This window comes from Cydia fagiglandana, chromosome 4 (assembly GCF_963556715.1).
Source record: "Cydia fagiglandana chromosome 4, ilCydFagi1.1, whole genome shotgun sequence".
Taxonomy (NCBI): Eukaryota; Metazoa; Arthropoda; class Insecta; order Lepidoptera; family Tortricidae; genus Cydia; species Cydia fagiglandana.
In genome coordinates this window covers 16,694,397-16,710,570 of record NC_085935.1, presented here as the reverse complement: position 1 = coordinate 16,710,570, position 16,174 = coordinate 16,694,397, and the positions used below count along the sequence as shown (strand labels likewise).

The 16,174-nt window shown below is 38.4% G+C and overlaps 1 protein-coding gene across 1 annotated transcript; it reads right to left on the bottom strand.

Moving 5' to 3' along the window:
- Positions 1 to 178: 178 nt before the first annotated feature.
- LOC134663949 (protein FAN-like) lies at positions 179 to 15,726 on the bottom strand. Its single transcript, XM_063520496.1, has 13 exons — positions 15,495 to 15,726; positions 14,729 to 15,338; positions 14,266 to 14,337; positions 12,610 to 12,812; positions 11,602 to 11,845; positions 10,960 to 11,082; positions 10,470 to 10,731; positions 7,416 to 7,839; positions 6,592 to 6,680; positions 6,156 to 6,288; positions 5,279 to 5,486; positions 3,070 to 3,211; positions 179 to 1,271 (listed from the first exon to the last, which is right to left on the bottom strand). Exons 1-13 carry the CDS (start codon positions 15,506 to 15,508, stop codon positions 1,171 to 1,173), a joined length of 2,625 nt encoding a protein of 874 aa, XP_063376566.1. The 5' UTR covers positions 15,509 to 15,726; the 3' UTR covers positions 179 to 1,170.
- Between the last annotated feature and the right edge of the window lie 448 nt (positions 15,727 to 16,174).

The window sequence follows — 16,174 nt, the reverse complement described above, 5'->3', positions numbered from 1 at the left end:
CTTCCGTGAGACACAGACATATTAAATATATTAAGAACGGATCACTCACGTACGGGTTCGGTACGGAGTGAAACATGTCGAGCGTTTGTCGACTTAAAATACGTGCGTAACCCGTTCTTAATATATTTAATATACTAGAATAAACATTATTTTAGTCGCATTAATTAAAAACATGAAATAGATTTTATATGATACATTTTATTGTCATTTAAATGGATCTTATACAGGTACCTTAAACATATCACAAGAAGATTTAATTTAATAAAATATTTTAAAAGCAAACTCTAGCATGCTGTGCAAAATCTCTATTTTATAACTCTTAAAACAACCTTGACATTTATCACATCTGCAATTTTGAAAGTTCCAGTCGATTACTGAAATTAAACGATCGTAAACAATGTTAAATCATTATACCTATTAGGACTGATTCAACTGATTGGACGTATTATAATGATATTACTAACCATGCCCTGCGTAGGAATCGGTTTGTCTCATTTCCCCTCTTTTCTCCAAGATATAGAATTTCCAAAAAGTTCAGTAGTCTATGTCCATCACCAGATCCTAAGCTTTTACTTGCCAGATTTCGTCAGAATCAGAGTGAAAGGGTAAGAAACCGACATTTACTTTCGCATTTATATTATTCTTATATAAGTAGGAACTTATCTAATTTGTTAGTTCAATTATAAAAATACCTAGTGATAAATACATGGGTAGCTACAATTTTGTTCTGTTCAAGATCTTAAAACTGACTGGGATACAGTCAATCCTGGTATCTTGGTATGCTCAGACAATATCTTCGTTAAAACTGGTGCCGATAGCTGCAACTTTTTCCGGCGAGAGGGTTTAAAATGGGAACCCAGACTTCCAGAAACATGGCACGCTTTGTGTCTAAAAATATAGGAGTTTAATCGTAAAGTTATTAAAGTGCAGTATGCCTCACTTAGGTTAAAAATATTAATGTTCAAGATAAAAAATAAGTAATGGTTTTGTGGAGCTATATAATTTACGGATATCGATTCCTAATAATCCTAATTAATCTAGTGTTTTCTGATTATTTTAAGACACCAGGATTGCCTGCAAAACTTAAGTTATCATAATCACTACTATAATTTATAGAAAGAATAATAAAGTATAATTAATAGCACTGTTCACTAATTTGAGACTCTTTTGTCAGGAGCTTGAGATCATTTTCCAAATCTTCACAGTTTTATCTTTGCTGGCGGTGACTATAGTTTCCGTAGCGGCGTCGTAATACACGCAGTTGATCACGTCTGAAACAATGTAGGGAGCATTAATCGTTTATTTGGGGCACGTTCACACTAGGGAGTGGTACCGATACTGATTTTCTATACAAATACAGGCCCCGTAGACAACATGCCAATCGCTAACGCTCCCTAGCGAACGAAACGCAACTGTCATTGTCACATTAATATGGAAGAGAGAAAGAGAGACACAAAGCGATTCCATGGCGAAGCGCAAGCGACCGTCACCTTACCGGATTCGAGAATTACCCGGTTCTCGCCATACAAACTCAGTACCGGGATCATTCCCTATTCCCAGTTTGCTCTGAGCATATAGCTCCGTCCAATCCAGTGCTATGCCAGATGTTCAAAAATCATGATGACGACTAATAGTACAGATATAGTGCATAATTATTTTCCATCGTATTTTCACGGAAACGTACGAACGTGTCTTGCTATTTCAGTCAGTCTCGGAACAAAAAGTACTGAAGTTGTCTGAAGTAGCATGACAAATACGAACGTTTCCGAGAAAATACGATGAAAAACAATTATGCACTACATCTGTATTGTCCTCTACAGTGTACTGCTCGTGCGATTTTGGCTTCTCAATGTACGAGATAAGTACTAATTAGATGGAAACAATGTAAAGTAAATATCTTTTACACATATAGACTCTTTTGGCATAGCACGTGAGAATATTTTACAAGCACTTCGCATTCAAACTCGCCAAGATCGTTTAATTTTTTTTCATTTTGAACCAGGTCGCAGTGCATTGGCTTGGACTTATTGGTGCAAGCGAGATGCGCTACGAGATACTAAATTGAAATCAATTTGTAAAATTTAAACGCCGCTCCGGACGAGTCGCAGTCTTAGGCGAAATCTTTTATATGGTGCTACAAATCTTGTGGGTTAGGTATAGCCAAGGTTATGGGCATATAATACTAGTTCGTCCGGAAAAGGCAATGTATATTCCGGGAATCAATACGCCTTTAAAATTATTTTTTCGGCGGGATAAACTTTGTTTGAAGTTATTCATTGTCATTCTATACTATCTTAGTTTGGCTACTCCTAAATAATTATAATTGTACACCTACATTTACTTTTAAAATTAAATACAATAAAAATAAAGGGATAATTACACAAAAAAAACATAGTCACCCAACATTCTTCTCTTAGTTTCACCTAACGAAGCTGTGCATAAATAATTTTAACCATTAATTTATCTTTTCGCAATCTTCATTTTTCTGTCATTCTTCACAAGTCCGTATTTTCCTCTTCAGTCCTAATTCACGAACGTTATAATACGATAGAATAGAGTATTACACTCGACGATACAATGTAAAACATAGTATGGAAGAAAAAGACTGACACAAAAATTATTAAACTGTGTCAGGCGTGGCTTACTCCGCGATTTCGTTGCGTCGCTACAAGTATAGGTAAATGCGGCCCACACCAACTTTGGGGTCTATCAGTAGTAGTTGCCGCGCACTGCTACGGAACGGACGCCTGCTCGCGCTTGCGCTACCTTGCGGTCATATTTGTCGTAATAGATACGTTTTATTACAGAGTGAACCTGCTGTACCTAGTACTATTATTTATTCTGTCTCGTTTAAAGTTCACATTAGATTGGTATTGGTAGAGTGGTACATATTTTATATGTAAGAACCCGTTTAAAGCCCTAAAAAGTGGCCGTAACCGACAACAGGGGAATCGTAAGCGCAACTGAAATAAGTACTATAAGCAGTCGCGCTAACACAAAAAAATTCTAGGGAAGCGCTTATGTGATGTTTAGGTTAGGTCTGTTGGCTACGTATAATTATGTCGGTACCTTGGTGCGCGTGCGTGCTTGCTCGGGGCTGCGCGCGCATCATGTCCCACTGCAGCAGCGCGCCGCGCCCGCCCAGCCACAGCGCGCGCGGGCCCTGCCAGCACAGCGCGCTCGCGCCCGCAGCCAGTTGAGCGTGGTATACCTGATGTAGACAAAACACTTCATGAGCTACGACGAGCGAGATCAACTTGCCTGTAAGACGATGTGAGAACTCGCATGCGAGTTTCATTACATTGCGGCTTCTGATCGGTCGGTTGAATTGGACGTAGCCAACAGTCCGCAATGTAACTAAAATCGCATGCGAGTTCGCGCGCCGTGTAAATTAGCTCATAATCATCATCATCATCATCTCAGCCATAAGACGTCCACTGCTGAACATAGGCCTCCCCCTTGGACCTCCATACGTGCCGGATGGGGGGTGAATGCCATAATCGCCACGCTTGGCAGGCGGGTTGGCGATCGCAGTCGAGTACACCGAATTTGAGGGACGCTGCTGCCCGTCCACCGGTGGTTTTGGACGTAGTTTAAGGACATACCCGGTTCAGCTCATTTTTTTTTTAATTATCATTTATTTAAGGACCAACTGAGATCATTTTTGTTAGTACTTACGACTATGACTTATAAACTATTGTTAGTATTATGCTCTATATGCTAAGTAATAATGCTTCGAGCGAATTCGTTAGACACCGGCGTTTAGACCTAAAAGTGAGCAAGTCAGGCAATGCGCTTTGCGGATAAATCTGTTACTTCTGTTAGTTTCTTAGCATCCCCGTTTACTCAAATAGATCCGGCACAATGTAGAGCACATCGTTTATTGTTACGTTGGTCGCGGATAGTCGCTTCACCTAGCATATTGTCCACACAATCAAATGTGTCAGAACGATATCCATAACGTTGCCACCTACTGAAGGCTTGAACGTGGTCGCCGGCTGCATTCCACGTATAGAAGCAGACTAGGGATTGCAATCCGGACTGGTTTTGAATCCGGCCGGATCCGGCCGGATTTTGGCCTCAATCCGGCGGATCCGGCCGGATCCGGCCGGATTGGTATTGCGGATAAAAAATTCATCAAGTCACGTATTTTATCATGTTTTTAGCGTTATATGCGAAGTTAAGGATATTTTTTAATGGATTAATAAAACTGGTGTCTTAACAAGAGACCTAGGCTCTCCGAAACATGTCGCGCGAGTGACTAAAAACAAGTGAGTCTAAACCGTAAATTATTCAATGTTAGTATGTCTCACAACAGTTTAATTCGATGACAGCTGTTTTAAGTCTCAAAAATCAACGTTTTCATTACTTAACCACAAATAAAATCTTCTTTTTCTCTTAAAATATCTATAGCCCAACCCACATTTCCAACAAAAAGGTGCTCTCAATTCAACCATTTTAGTTTTAGCAAACAAAATCAATAAACGTGTATACCTATACAAGTACATTTAGTAGCATAATAATAACAAAATAACATATAAATAATAATAATAAATAAATATTATAGGACATTTTTACACAAATTGACTAAGCCCCACGGTAAGCTCAAGAAAGCTTGTGTTGTTGGTACTCAGACAACGATATATAATATACAAATACTTAAAATTAAATACATAGAAATCAACCATGACTCAGGAACAAATATCTGTGCTCATCACACAAATAATTGTCCTTACCGGGATTCGAAAACCCAGGATCGCGGCTCCACAGGCAGGATCACTACCCACTGGCTAGGTCAGACCGGTCGTCAAAAGTCAACATATATTTCTCTATTTCATTTTATAAATATTTATTCATTATTATATTTTAAATGCAGGTAACACTTATTATAAGTGGGCTAAAATGGTTTGTACAAAATCAAATGTACATTAAATTACAATGTAACAACACAATAAATTGAATATAAACCAATGCAGTACTTACGGTGCACGGAAATCTCACGACACATATTTCGTCGGCTAGAAGACTGGCGTCAACTAACAAACAAGTTGTTGTGTTGCTGTTTGCGAGAGAGAAAATTCGAATACTGGCGAGAACTTTTAAATTTTAGCAGTGTTTTAAGCTGTAATTTTATATTTTAGCGCTTTGATTCACTTTACCGGATCCGGGACCGGATCCGGTGAATTTTGCCGGATCCGGTATCATGAAAAATGTGCCGGATCCGGCCGGATTACCGGATCCGCCGGACCGGATTGCAATCCCTAAAGCAGACACTTACCGAGTCACAGACGAGCAGGTCTGTCACGCTCATGTCCGTGTCGCGCGCGATAGTGACAATACGGTCGCCGGCGGGTATGAAACAGGCGCCGACGATGGGGGAAGAGTGGATGGACATCTTGGCTAGTAGCTCGCGCGCCATTAGGTCCCACACGTAGAGCTCGCCGTCGCTCGTGCCGGCGATTATGTCCACGCTGTGTCGGCGACGTCTGAAACAATGAAAATGTATCTAAGGTTACGTTTGTGTTTGGTGGCCTGTCATACTACACTCGGCGTCACGGAAATTGCGCACCGTATGGTGCGAGCGATTGTGAGCTCTTAGTGAAATATTTTTGCCTTATTCAATTTGACATCATTTAAAAGCTAATTGAATAACCTTTACTCTGATTTCTCTTTTGTTTACGTGTTTTATTAATTGTGAAGATTGCCGGCCTTTTAAAGAATCGCTTGCGCCCGAAGGCGTGCGAATTCCGTGACGCTGAGTATAGTTGCTATTAATAGTTATGGCCAATAGTAGCGCCTGCCTCGAGAGGCCGAGCTCACCCGTCATGCTGCCAGATGTCTCTCTCTGTCTAACAGTACGTACCTGAAGGTGACGGCGCAGACCTTCCCGTCGTGGTCGAACTCGGCGCGCAGCCCGCGCAGCGCCTGCCCCGTGCGCCCGAGCTCGCCCCACGCGCGCACCACGCCGTCGTGCCCGCCTGATATCTCTCTCTGTCTCACAGTACGTACCTGAAGGTGACGGCGCAGACCTTCCCGTCGTGGTCGAACTCGGCGCGCAGCCCGCGCAGCGCCTGCCCCGTGCGCCCGAGCTCGCCCCACGCGCGCACCACGCCGTCGTGCCCGCCTGATATCTCTCTCTGTCTCACAGTACGTACCTGAAGGTGACGGCGCAGACCTTCCCGTCGTGGTCGAACTCGGCGCGCAGCCCGCGCAGCGCCTGCCCCGTGCGCCCGAGCTCGCCCCACGCGCGCACCACGCCGTCGTGCCCGCCTGATATCAGGAGTCGCTCTGCCAAACCAATAAAATGATGTGGTTAATCCGGGTTGTTTCTTTCAACTAAGCCCGTCATGAAATGTAAACGTTGCAAAAACGTGGTTTTGTTTGACGGGCAGAGAGAGTAGTCACACGCAGGCAATGATCAGAAAATTTAGGGATTGCCTTTTAGAACAATTGTAGCAACCCAGTTAACATTATATTAGAAATTTGCTTTTAATAACTGGGGTCAACCACTGAAACACGCTAAAATGTATTCACAAAGGGCATGGCGACTGTATAAAGATGCTGAAGATTAAGTTATATGAAGTTATTTACCTTTTTCTAACCACAACAAACAGCTGACGCAATCGTCGTGCGCTCGGAAGCTCTCCACCACTCTACCGTAATCCACGTCGTACAGATATCTGAAAACAAATCGAATTATAATTACATAATATAATCTCAAAAACTATAATTTTTATTTAACCCCTTGACCGCTAAAGACGTCAACTGACGCGCGCTGCTACAGCAACTATCAACCTTCATGCATTCCGACAAGGTTTACCAAGACGCGCCGCGCAGGATAGGCGTGCCGTTCAAAGGGATAAAAAAGCAGAAAACCGTTATAGGAGAATTCCACGGGCTGTCCCGTACAAACGCATTTTATTTCTTGTGTTGCGACTTTTTTCTCGGCATTTAAAGCAGGCGATTATTTTTCTGTGCATATTTTTGACCGTTTGTCATAGAAAAAGAAACTCTTATACCTTTAAATCTTCAGAAACTTCGCGTTTGTACGGGACAACGGTAGACAATTTCATGGAATGCTCCTATAAATGTCAAGGAAAACTATATCAGAAAGCGAAAACAAAGGTTAAATTCAGTACACAATACAATTCACTGATTTAAACTTTCACGATTTTTATTCATTATTATTCACAACGACGGGACTTAATCGCCTAAAATTAAGTTTTAAATTTATAGATGGTCAAGTAAATCTTGTCAGTAGAAAAAGGCGCGAAATTCAAATTTTCTATGAGACGATATCCTTTCGCGCCTACATTTTTCAAATTTGCCGCCTTTTTCTACTGACAAGATCTGCTTGACCCACACACACACAATCACAACAATCACAACCACACAGTCTTAATACAATTACTCACATTTCATTGTCCCACGAGCCAGCTGCGACAATATTTTCATCGACCATGACGCATGAGCTAAGCGGCGTCGCGCTCAGTATGACGCTTCTTATTTGCTTCTTCAATGACGTATCATACACTTTTAGTGTCCCATCTTTACCCACAGAAATCAGTCTTTGACCTTGTCGTAACGCACATGTGACTTCTTCCTTATGTAGTTGAATACTGTCAATGCATTCCAATGTATAAACAATATCATTTTCTTCCAAATCTTCTTTTATATTCTTAGGTATTTCATGTGTGACCCGTCGGACGTGGGGTTTGGTGAAGAGCTGTTTTGGTACTTGGCCAAATTCCATTATTTGCACTTCCAGCGCATGTCTGTCGTTCATGTCATAGATGTCATCTAAGTCGACGGAGCCTTCGTAGCATACATGATGAAAAACTGAAACCACAGAATGAACATTTATGAACAATGTCCAATGAGTTAGGTAACTTAAAATTTGTATATATAAACGTAGAACAAAAAAAAAAGCTCAACAAGCAGGATAACCTAAACATTATCCATTTATTATATGATTACTATATGCCACCAAGTGCCGGTCCCGTATTGGCTTATACAGCCCGAGAGACGTTGTTCCTCGCTTGTAAGCACAGATGATTTATGCAGCACCTGTAGATGCTGCATAAATCATCTGTCAAGATGTTAAAGGCTTGATGATGATATGGGTTACACGCTAGTTTGCCACCGTCATGCTATTAACCTCTTGTCTGTGTGTGATAAAGATCCTCACCGATTTTTTTATTATCTTGTAGCATATCTTTTCGTGAATGATTTTTTCTGCCAACCCGAGGTTTAAAAAAAGCAGAGAACTCATCAAAACAGATTTGGAAAGTGGTAAACAGACACCGGAATAAAAGTAGCGTTAGATCAGCTGAAAATATGCAAATAAAAAATGAAGATCCAAATGGGCAATCCTCAATTGTTAACGATCCCGGCGCTATTTGTACAATGTTCCTTGAGCAATTCAATGTCAAGAAAGTGATTCAGGTTACACTGGTAACCTTGCTCTGTCAATACTTCGTTCACATGTTAAAAGAGTAGAACATGACATGGTGTTTGAGCAAGTGAACTCACAGGAAATTAGCGTGATGGTTAAGAAACTAAAATCCAAGACATCGAGCGGGTATGATGATATCCCAATCACGATTATCAAAGATAATATTGATATCCTAGCGGGTCCACTAGCATATCTTTTTAATCAGTGCATTGCTAATTTTGTTTTTCCAGACCAGTTCAAGATAGCAAAAATTTTTCCTGTGCATAAAAAGGGTTCGAAAACTGATAAGAAAAACTATAGGCCCATCTCACTTTTACCTACACTATCCAAGCTCCTTGAAAGAGTTATGAAGGACAGGCTCACCAGGCATCTGTATCTGAATAAAATCATAAATGAGAGACAGTTCGGGTATCAGAAGTGTAGAGGCACAAACGACGCTATTAGTACTCTCGTTGCGGATGTAGTTAGCCAACTTAACGACAAAAAAAAAGTGGCAGGAGTTCTGCTGGATCTTAGCTCCGCTTTTGATATGGTCAGCCACAACATACTGCTATCGAAGCTGGAGCACTATGGAGTCAGAGGCAACTCGCTGGTCCTTTTTCACGCGTATTTAACAAATAGAAAGCTCTTTGTAGAGATACGGTGGACCCAAGACCAACACAAAAAAGCCTACAGATCACGCATTGCTGACGCATACAGAGGGGTTCCACAGGGCTCCATATTAGGCCCTACTTTCTTCATTGTTTTTACCAATGATCTAATTAAGTACATTGAAAATAATGTCCCCGACACCTCCTTAGTTGTTTTTGCAGATGATACGAATGCAGTTATATCAGGAAGCAATATATCAGAATTAAACGTGAAGGTGAATTATGCTCTGGGAACTTTCACGAGGTGGTTCCAGGCTAATAATTTGAAACTAAATGCCAAAAAGACCAATGTCATGTTATTTAGAACCACAGCCAAAAATAAAGATTCATTGCAGATTTCCCTTGCGGGTGATACAATAGAGCAGGTTGAGGCTGCCAAATTTTTAGGGGTGTATATTGATTCCTATTTAAACTGGAAGCCAGAATTATCCGCTGTGATAAACGCAGTAAACTGCGCATGCTATGCCCTCAGAAGTCTTAGGGATGAGTTGCGTCAGACTCAACTTAAAATGGTTTACCATGCACTGATCGAATCCAAATTGCGTTACAGTATCCAACTTTGGGGAAACAGTTACAAATATAATGTGCAGGCTGCTCTCATTGCGCAGAAAAGAGCTATTAGAATAATGGCAAGGGTACCACAGGAGACTCCATGTAAACCTTATTTTTTAGAATTCAGAATCTTAACTGTTCCCAGCCTATACATACTGATTGTTCTCGCGGACTTGGTTAAAAATCTGCACTTGATTGAAACCACAGAACAGAGGGATAGACGTATAGCTTCTAGACGTAAAGATTTACCTCAGACCATGAGTGCCAAGCTTAAAGTAGTCAAGCACGCGGCTAAACTTACAATTTGACATCCTATGTTTATAATTCAATCCTAATAGGGTATTTGATTGTATTTAAAATAAATTATTTTACACCATGCATGAAATAAAGCACAAGAAGATTAATAGAGTAGATAGCAGTTACTTTTAGATACAATTTCTATTTTTAAACCCGTATAAGACTGTAAAGAGTGGGTAATTTTGATTGTGACGTCACGTGCTAGTGTTTCATATAAGTAATTTCCATAGTAGCAAAATTGATTTGACGGTTCGAGGGAAACTGATCTGACTAGTGGTCAAATACCCTATTCCCATTCCCATTTTATTAATTTTGTGTGTTTTTATGTTTTAATTTTAATATTAGCTGCATGTTTGTTTGTTGTTGTTGTTCTTGTAGTTTTAAGTTATTTATAACATAATTCAAACACAATGTAAAATTGTTTTATGAATAAATATTATATATACCCAAGATTTTTGACCACCACACCCATTACAAAGGTTAAAAATATCAAACAATGTCGGCGAATCACCTACCATTATTAGCTTTAATAGCCTCCTCCCCTCTCTGTTTGTATCCAAAAATGAGATCGATCCACAAATGCAAGTGCCTAGAGACATATTCGGACTCCAACGCCTCCCGAAGCTTTGCCACGAAGTTTTCCGGCGAGTCCGCCCAGGGCGGGAGCGCCACGTTGTTCACTTTGGTCCCGTCGTGACGATCTCCGAAGTTTATTTGGTATTTGTTTACTAGAAAATCGCCTTTAGCGTCTGTGTCGTAGAATTCGGGAACTAGCTCCTGTAATTTATAGGTGATTTTATAAAAATCGTCAGTAAAATAAATAATCTAATTTTAAAACGCTAAAGTCGTCTTTTGCTTGGCAAATTTAGACACTATGGCCCTGTTTCACCACTTATAATTGTAATACACGCTGATAATTGAAATCTGACAATAACAATTCACTTACCGTCCTTACTGACCTGTACATGTATTTACAAGTAAAACTGGAATAATAAGTAAACTTACCTTAAAATCTGACATGTTTCTTAAACAGTTGTTATACACGTCTTTCACTGAGTTGAACATCCTATCAGGATGGTCAAATCTTCCATTCTGAAGACAAAGCATATATTCGGGATATTTTCTGACCTGAAAATCAAAAAACATGTTCAGATACAGTCTACTTTATATGTGTATTAACCATTGAAATATGAATATGTATTAACATTTTTAAACCTTACTCCTAATAAGGAGAAAAATGCATAGCCTATCTGTGACGTCATCTGTTCATTAATGCAATCAAATATTGACCAAGCGAAGCGAAGCGTCTCCGTTTTAGCATGGGCAATAATGCTATCGTATGTGCTGCGCGCTTTGTCTCCTTTGTCGTATTTCTCAACCGATTCTCGCGATATTTTGTGTACGGGTTTGAATATTTATGAATTATTTGTTGATTCCGTTTTTGATTTTTTTATTTCAAAATGGCCGAGGTTTTGCAGTTCAGGATGTAATATAACAATACAACATGTACTTTAAAGTTTTAATTACAGTACTTAGTACTTAAATACAATCAACGAGGTACTGTATCTCTAGGGCATGCGCACTTCCCTCCCATTGAAATTAACTTACGTAACTTGTAATAAAAGAAGTAATGTAATTTTTACTTACTAGATAAAATAGCACTAATCCTGGGGCAGAATAATGTGATCCGTACATAAATTTAGGATGGGACATCTCTTGATATCTCTCTTTTAATCTCTCTAACCTATCTGGGTTTAACGCCCCCATGGGCTTTGACAGATCTCTGTAAACATCTACATTGTCTAGGTCCAACTCTGTAGATGTATAGTCTGATATTACCCATGGAAATACTGGGTATTGAGTGAGATCATTTTTACTTCGGTCTGCAAGGCTGAAAAACAAATGAATAATAAAATAAGTATATTTAATTGAAGTAAAAAGCGAAGTCTAACTCAAGTGTAAATATCCATTTTATCTTCTTTAATTAAACTTTATGACAGCATAAACGACGCAATAGTAATGGTACTAATGATAAAACTAGAAAGTAAGAGTTAATAAAGCTTTTATCTTCAACCTATGTTCATTTTCTCCTGACCCTAATAGATCCCATCTATAACATTAGTTGTTTTATGACTCGTACTATATATACTAGATATTGGCTTTCTTAGACTTCGATTTTGAACGCCACAACTGTCGTGCACTGCGCGTCATAGTAAACCTTGTCGGAATGCACGAAGGTTTATATTGGGCTGTAGCCGCGCGCGTCTGTGACGTCTCTGGCGGTCAAAATGAACGCCACAACTGTCGTGCGCGGCGCGTCATAGTAAACCTTGTCGGAATGCACGAAGGTTTATATTGGGCTGTAGCCGCGCGCGTCTGTGACGTCTCTGGCGGTCAAAAGGTTAAAGTAAAACATTAAAGGGACTCCTTTCCCGCCCTAATCGAAATAGGCATTACCGTAAAATATGCCTACTTTTGGTCCCCATTGGGTACCTATTTGACTATTTGAGCTCAAACAATTTTTGAAGTGAAAACTTCTTTATACATACACATATGAAATCATCACAATACAAAAATTCGAATGTTCTATTCCCATTATCTCAAACCTCAGCGGTACCCAACAGATTAATGGTCAATAAATGAAATTATAGTTACCAATTTAAATGCATCAAGTAGTCATAGTTGGAAACTACTCCATTTTGCCACTGCAGCGTAGTTTCTTCAGCGTGAACTCTTTCTAGGCGAACACTGGGAGACTGCTCCAAGATATCGTAGGTTCTGTCTCTGTCGTCCTGGGATTGAAACGTCAGGTAGATGTGGGCCACTGAACTCTCTTCTGCGCTGTAGATTTCCAAGCCCTGTAATAGATACAAATATGCTTAGTATTGGTAATAGTATCCTTTCTAATAAATTTGTTGGTCTATACCAACAAATTACCTATGTAACCTACCAGGGTTAATGCAATATCTCTCTAATTAGTGCATTGTGAATATTGTGATAATGCCGTATTGTTCGAAATACATAGCCATATCCTATTTAGGACTATATTTGGAAATTGCTGAACTATAAGCGCTTAGCACACTGGATACGATTCGCACATCGTTCCGACATGCGAGCGGGATGTTGCTAGGTATAATACGTGCATATAGCATTGTCACGCTTAAATATAGCGAATGTTATGTTGTCATTTCATATCAATATTGGTGCCTCGCGTTCTCACATAATGTAACTGCGATACCAAGTTGCGTGTGACACGTGTACAATATGACGATTTTGGGCACATAGGTAATATATTAACTATCCCGTTAATAAGTTACTCGCTATATATTGCCTTCGATATGTATATATATTTAAATTTCAATGAATTTACTTAAAACGACATCATAACCACTTGTTTTCTTACCAAACTTTTACAAAAAAGTAGTAGGTATAAAAATATGCAAAAAAAATGGGGCACTTTAAACTCTAATCCGAATACCTTATTAATATATAATAAAATGTTCACAAAAGAAAAGAAAATTTTGATACAGTTATTAAAAACCAAAATATAGCAAATTAAGTAGGTCTAGGTATATTATGAATTCAATTAAATACAATCCAAATAGTAATGGAGTGTTAAGAATACTTAATTACAAGGAAGTTGTGCAACAAACTACAATGGTAGCCTCCATTTGTAAACAGCGATAATTGTAAGTTACAGTTAGTGACCATGAAGGTCACACTCCATAAAAGAAAAGCTACAGTGAGCATTCATGGCGATTTAGGATAAATTATACTTAAAATTGAAATGATAACTTGTGGAAGATGTTTGAAAACACACTTAGTTTTTGTACTTAATTATGTTTAAAACTAGAAAAATGTAGGTAATAAAAAATCATAAGGTGAAACATAAAAATAAACAATGTGATTTACAATGACCATCATCTTCCTTGCATTGTCCCAGCTTTTCATGGGACGATGACTCATGGGAGCTTGGGGTCTGCTTAGCAACTAATCCTAACTATTAATGTAGATCCTAGTTTTTACAAAAGTGACTGCCATCATAGTGACTTTGAACAATAATGTAATTTTTTGTCCAAATTTGACTAACAAAACTTAACATTTTTCCTATTGGTCTCCTGGTATGGTTTTTATAGTAATAATTAAAAAAAATCTCAATTTTTATGAAATTGTTGCATCATTTCCATCTAGACTAGATGTAGGTAAAGCTGATTCAGTGAACGAGGCAATACCTACATTATGTGCATTATATATTTAGCAAATATAGCTTAGCAGATAAGGAATAACAGAACAACATTGAGTGATACATACAACTTGCCTTAGTAAAAATCTGCGCTTGTACAACCGCTTCAGGTGGCTTAGCTTTAGTTTCAAAATTGGACTCTGAAAATAAACCAAACAAATTAAAAATTTCCCTGAGAAACAAACGATTCAACTAAAACAGCCAAATTTAAAATAATGCTGGACATTTTCTCAAAGATTAATCTGTATTCAAATGGAGCCAACATTCATTTTAGCCACAAACTGTTATTGATTAGTCACAGCTATCTTATCTCGCATACAATCTGAATTTCATAATATTTGCACTAGCTTTGATAGTATCAAATATGAATATGAATCATAATAAATCCGTACATGGTGAGATAAAGTTGATAAATAGCAGGAAAAAATTAAAAAATTTGAACCTTATGTAATTTTATTTTAGGTTCAAATTTCTTCAATAAAATATCTTGAGTTATCAAGTTCTTCCCGCCATGTACAGAAATATACTCACACTTTCAACATTACTGAAGGGTTGAAAATATAATGTGGTTGGAGTTAAAGCCAGCTTGCCCTGATGTCTAACTAGGGGTGATATTTTCTCTGCCTGCAGCTCACAAACTATCTCCTCAGTAAAGTCATCCATCATCACAGGGTCGAAAACCATCCGCATATACCTTGAGTGCAGAATAGTAGCCACCATACTGTTGTGTTCAGGTGCATTCAAAGTCGATGCCCTTTGCAACTGATGCATTTGATATAATGTCTCTTCTGCCGAAGCAAAATCAAAAAATATATAAAAGGTCTTCTTTTCATATTGAAATTTATATGGGGCCAATACATTATCTTCTAGCATTTCTGCAAACTGCTTTATTTCAACCTTAATTACATTCTGTGGACTCTCAGAAGTCTGGGGCTTTATCACATCTATGCTCGTGCAGTCTCTAAAGTGTAACTTAATTAATGGATATGTCCAGTCTGTGGGCTCAAACACAAGGGACTTTGAGCAAAGTTTCAGTCTACCTTGTCTGGAATTACCTCCATGTAATGATTCAAAATCATTGAAAATACATGAATAATCTTCAAAGTAAATTTCTCCAGGCTCTAAGAGGAGCATTGAAAACCTGTAAAAGAGTTTACACTCAGTAATGACAAATACAAACAATATTTCATTTACCAACAGATTTAGTAGAGTATATCGTAAATCGTGCAGCATCAATTGAGTAATAAATTTTATGAGTCATAGCAACAAAGAGAAGTATAATACGTGAAATAAATACCTTGATTTGTCCATAACTTATATAGTATCCAAACTTTTAGTAGATCACGATGTACTTCTTAATCTTTTCTTGACAGTAAAATTTTAAATAACACCTTTTAGTCATTTGCAACATACACATTTACAAAAGTATTTCCACAATAACAAACTGGTATTTACTTCTTCTTTGTACTTCGATTTCCTTTCGTTTCCGCCTGAACAAAATGAAAGGCTTGTAGCAGCTAGCTCGGTAGGCGCTATATTTTGACTAAACAAATTGACAGTGACAGTACTGACTGACAGCGATGAGGTTACAAGCAAAAAAAAAATTGTCTATTTCACTCGAACGCGCCAGGCAGAGTTATGCGAAAAAAGAGATAAAAGATTAAAGTTGTTATTTTAGGCTAGTTATATACATGGTGTTATATAGTAGTGTATTTATGGAATATCGGAAAGACAAACAACCTTTAACAAATACAAATTATAGAATAACATTAAATTATCAAATTATCATGTTCTTTATTCGTCATTTTAAAGCAATATTATTCTACAGTCGTTCAATTTCATATTGATTTCATACAAATATATACAAAATTTACAATGTACTCGTAACCTAAGAGGAATCGAATCATAATCGAATGGAACAACTTTTTTTAATAGACTTAGAAAAAAAAAACACTTCCAAAAAGTCTATGTGCAATA